General features: G+C 51.6%; 1 protein-coding gene across 17 annotated transcripts in view; it reads left to right on the top strand.

Annotated features, from left to right (window-relative positions):
* The window catches only part of NPHP4 (nephrocystin 4), a 138001-nt gene that overhangs the window by 31147 nt on the left and 101813 nt on the right, over positions 1 to 5041 (top strand). For all 17 annotated transcript variants that reach the window (XM_037743541.1, XM_037743547.1, XM_037743540.1 and 14 more), the window contains one exon: positions 1941 to 2096. In XM_037743541.1, the coding sequence (XP_037599469.1) occupies positions 1941 to 2096 (156 nt within the window). The remainder of the gene's footprint in view (positions 1 to 1940; positions 2097 to 5041) is intronic.

Below are 5041 nucleotides of genomic sequence, written 5' to 3'. Positions count from 1 at the left end.
CTTCCCTCTGTCACCCGGGTTGGATTGTAGTGGCGTGATCTCGGCTCACTGCAACCTCTGCCTCCTGGGTTAAAGCAATTCTTCTGCCTCAGCTTCCTGAGTAGCTAGGATTACAGGCGTGGGCTACCACGCCCGGCTAATTTTTTGTGTTTTTAGTAGAGATGGGGTTTCACTGTGTTAGCCAGAATGGTCTCTATCTCCTGACCTCGTGATTTGCCTGTCTTAACCTCCCAAAGTGCTGGGATTACAGGCGTGAGCCACTGCCCGACTTTAAAATTTTTTTTTTTATTTTTGTTAGGCGCAGTGGCTCACGCCTATAATCCCAGCACTTTGGGAGGCCAAGGGGGGCAGATCACGAGGTCAGGATTCCAGACCAGCCTGAGCAACATGATGAAACCCCGACTCTATTGAAAGTACAAAAAGTTAGCTGGGTGTGGTGGCGCACCCTGTCATCCTAGCTACTATGGGCATGAGCCACCGTGCTGGGCCCAGTTTTTCACTAATTTCTTTTTCTAATGATACAGTAGTTCATATTTAGCACTTTGCTCAGGAATGAGCTGAACTTGTGACTCTCAGCAGCTGTCCCTGGCTCGGCCACAGCCAGGACTTGAGCTGCCTGAGACCATGTGCACCTGCTGTGCTTTGGGGAGTGTTGGGCTTTCTGTCTGTGGAGAAAATCAGGCCCCAATAAGATTGGCCATTTGGTGGGAACGTGAAGAGGGCAGCCCTGGGGTCTGTGTTTCGGGGGTGTGCCTCTCCCCATACCCCTGTTTCTGGGGATGCTGTTTCTTCCACGTTCAGGGCCCGCCCCCAGTGTGGTGCGGCCGTGGTCCTTCCGGGTGTCATTTCTCTGGTGATGTTCTCTCATGCCCCTTTTCCTCCTCGCGTTTCCCCTCGTGCTTTACCCACAGCAGTCTCGTGGTTCAGATGCAGCTCTCCCATGTGTTATGGGTATCGGCTGTTTGGTCTTAGCTGCCACCCCGGGAGAGAGGCATGCCCTTGAGGACAGGGCTCCGTCTCTGACGCTGCTGGCCTCCCTCCAGGGCTGCCTGCTCCTTTTGGGGCTCAGTGGATCCAGGTGCCAACAGGCAAAGGCAGGCAGGCAGGCCTCGGGCCAGGGTGTCCTCCAGGCCCCTCTGCTGGCAGGGACCAGCGAGGCCTGGGGAAACCACACAGCCCATGCCGGCCTGTGCTCTCAGGAGACTGAGGGAAGTGGTGGGCAGGAGAGATTTTATGTTGGATTAAAAACCTGTACCTCCAGGCCAGGCGTGGTGTCTCATGCCTGTAATCCCAGCACTTTGGGAGGCCAAGGTGGGAGGATCACTTGAGCTCAGGAATTTGATGCTCTAGGGAGCGGTGATTACACCACTGCTCTCCAACTGGGCAAACAGAGCGAGATCCTATCTCTAAAACCAAAAAAGAAAAATAAAAAAAAAAAGTTTTCATTTTAACTTCAAGGCTTGGCACAGTGGCTCACACCTGTAATCCCAGCACTTTGGGAGACCGAGTTGGGTGGATCACAAGGTCAAGAGATCAAGATCATCCTGGCCAACGTGGTGAAATCCCATCTCCACTAAAAATACAAAAATTAGCCCGGCATGGTGGTGGGCGCCTGTAGTCCTAGCTACTCAGGAGGCTGAGGCAGGAGAATCGCTTGAACCCAGGAGGCAGAGGTTGCAGTGAGCAGAGATCATGTCACTGCACTGCAGCTTGGGCGACATAGCAAGACTCCGTGTCATTTAAAAAAAAATTGTAACTTTACCAGAGAAGGTTATGAAAGTTCAATGCTTTTCACTTTTAGGCTGAACAGAGCATTTCCTGTCTTAGAAAAGTACCTTTTCTGTCTGTGGTATTTCTAACATTCTCCATTCATTGGCTGGTTTGACTGTCTTTGCTTTCAGCAGTGATCACATTGATCATGTGGGTGTTTTCTTCCCCAGAAAACAAACACATGACCCTCATTGAGAACTGCAGTCTGCAGTACACGCTGAAGCCACACCCGGCCCTGGAGCCTGTGTTCCACCTTCTTCCCGAGAACCTTCTGGTGTCTGGTCTGCAGCAGATCCCTGGCTTGCTTCCAGCTCATGGAGAATCTGGTAAGGATGTCTTCACTTCTCTCCACTTGGTGAGTTGAGTCTGTGCTGTTCACAGTGAAACCTCGAAGGCACTGGGCTCTGCTAGGGGAATGTGGGCTGAGCGCCCTCTGTGGCTCAGCAGCTCGGCCTGGCAGGGGTCATGGTGGGCGGGGGTCATGGTGGGCGAGGAGGAGGGTGGCAATGGCATTCCAGTTTCTGTTTCCTTCCTAAGTAGTTTCTCACGTCTTTCAAGTCATTCTGTCTTCTTTTGTTGGAAAATGCTTTTGTGAGACACAGAGTTTATATCTCTGTGACCACAGCCAGGAGGACTGGCTGGATCTCACCCACACAACATCATATCAGTGACTTGATGGTGGTGATGATTTTAAAATTAAGGTAAAATAAGGATAACATAAAATTGGCCATCTTAACCCTTTGAAAATGTACAGTTCAGTGTGAGTAAGTCCATTCACAGTGCCGTGCAGCCACCAGCGCCATCCGTCCCAGAACTCTTTCATCTTCCCGGCCGAGGCTTTGTTCCATTCCGCACTGACGTCCCGTTCCCTACTCCTCAAGTCCCTGGCAGCCACCCTTCTGCTTTCTGTCTTCACCATTTCGATGACTCTAGGGACCTCCTGTAAGTGGAGTCATGCAGGCCTTGCCCTTCAGTGGCAGGCGTTCTTCTAGGGCAACAGGGGAATTGCCCTGTTAGTTCATCCTAAGAGTGACGTGTCTTCAAGGTTCTCAGCGGAATGTCTTCGGGGTCCATCCACATGATAGCATGTGTCCGAATTGCCTTCCTTTTTAAGGCTGAATGATTTTCCGGTTTATGGATGGATCCTGTTTTGCTGATTGTTTCATCGATTTCTTGGGTTGCTTCCACCTCCTGGCTCTGTGATGAATGCTGCTGTGAACAGGGTGCAGGGACTTGAGTATTTTTGGAAACTGAAATTCATGTTAAAGGACAAGGGCTCTGTCTTCGTGTGGTTTGCAGAGGTTGATTCTCCAGTGGTGGAATTGCATCGACCCCAACAGCCATGGGAGGTTGAGGGTGTGCTCTGCTGTAGCAGTCTGCTGGGCGGTCTTCGTGACCTGGGCCCCATGCCTCTTCCAGGTACTTCTTCCACACTTTTGTGTGGCTTTCTTGAGGAGTCCAGGAGAAGGGACCACACCAGCCTCTTTCTACCTGTCATGTGCTGGAGATGTCCTAGCACCGCCAGAACCTGCTGTCTTGGGTGACTCCCTGTTGGGTTCCAGGAAGAGTAGGATTTGACCTTGTCTGTGAGGGGCGGGGATTGAGAACAGTGCTGTGCTGAGGGTTTGGCTCATTCTGGACCCTGAAGGAAGGGACGCAGCCGGCTCCAGCACAGGTCCCTGGTTGTCAGCGATGGCATCCCTGTGTGTTGCACAGGCGTTCTGGTTGATGCTGGGGTGTAGATGTTATCATCTGAGTTATTTAATTTCTTGGGGGGGTCTGTGGTGGATATCACCATTGTGAAGTCACTGTTTTTCCCCCATTCCAGGGAGGAGAGGGTGAAATGAGAAAGGAGAAATGAACTCTGAAGACGAGCAAGCCTGGGGTCCCAGTCTGGGTCTGTCCTGGCTCACTGAGCTATAGGCACTCTCCATGCCCCCTTCAGAGTGTCTTATTACCCCTGTAATCTGCCGGCGATCCTCTGAAAGAAGAAAGAGATGGAGGGAAGGCCTCATTGTTACTGTTGTTGAGTTACCGCAGAGAACAAGAAAACCTGTGTCTAGCTCTGAGACCTGGGCCATGGCCTGTCCCTCTGGCCCCTGCTTTGCTGGCCAGGGAGAGCCCTGTAGGCCCTGCTGTGAGATGCCGCCTGGTTGATAGTGATCTTGGGGACCAGCTGTGAGATGTCACCTGGTTGATAGTGATCTTGGGGACCAGCTGTGAGATGTCACCTGGTTGATAGTGATCTTGGGGACCAGCTGTGAGATGTCACCTGGTGGATTGTGATCTTGGGGACCAGCTCTGAGATGTCACCTGGTTGATTGTGATCTTGGGAACTAGCTGTGTGCTGCTGCCTGGTTGATACTGATCTTGAGGACTAGCTGTGTGTTCTTTCAAGTCAGCTGTGTGAGTCTTACTACCTGGGAGTCTTGGAGCTGGAGGTGTAGTCATCACTGGGACTTGCCAGTGGGTGTCAGTAGAACTGCAGACCAACAGAAATACCTGCAGGTCACTGTGGACTGGCTCAGTCTCATGACTAGGACAGCAGCCGAGAAGCTGAGGTGCCCAAGAAGACAGGCTTGGTTTTGTCCCTGGTGTCTTGTATCCAGCTGGGACCAAGGAAGGCACGAGGTGGAGATGGAGTTTTGGATTTAAGAAGCATGTGGCTGGGTACATGACTCCTGCTCCTCATCCATAAAGGCCATGTTTTGGAAGAGGCCTGGCCCGTTGGCCTCAAGTTGTCCTCCAGGTGTGGAGCAGCTGGTCAGTCCAAGGCGCTGAACGAATGCAGGCGGTGCTGGTAACATTGCAAAATGCAGGACATTTTATGCTGCTGGTGTTGAAAATCAAATGAGCAGGGGATCTGAAGGCAGGGCCAGCACATGCCCTGGTGTCTGGAGGGAGGGAGGCTGAGTGACTGACTCCACCAGGTAAGGGCCACATGTGCTCCTTTGGAGAGAAAGGACAAGTATCTCAGCAACACCCACACCCCTGCCCCGGGGCCGTTTTAGGAGAGAGACGCAATTTGCCCAGTTTCTTTGTTGTGCGTGGGGAGCCAGTGTTGTACAGGCCCTGAGGGTACTTTCTACTTTCTTATTATTTTACTTGTTAAACTTTAAAAATTATGTGTGCGTGTATATGTGTATATATATGTAAAATGAGAGCCAGATTTTTCTCTAATTCTACTTTTCTTTTTAGACAGGGTCTGGCTCTGTCGCTCAGGCTAGAGCTCAGTGGCACAATCTTGATTTGCTGCAAACTCTACCTCCCA

The sequence above is a fragment of the Cebus imitator genome, unplaced genomic scaffold (genome assembly GCF_001604975.1).
Source record: "Cebus imitator isolate Cc_AM_T3 unplaced genomic scaffold, Cebus_imitator-1.0 Scaffold145, whole genome shotgun sequence".
Classification (NCBI taxonomy): domain Eukaryota; kingdom Metazoa; phylum Chordata; class Mammalia; order Primates; family Cebidae; genus Cebus; species Cebus imitator.
This window is presented reverse-complemented; position numbering and strand designations above follow the sequence as displayed.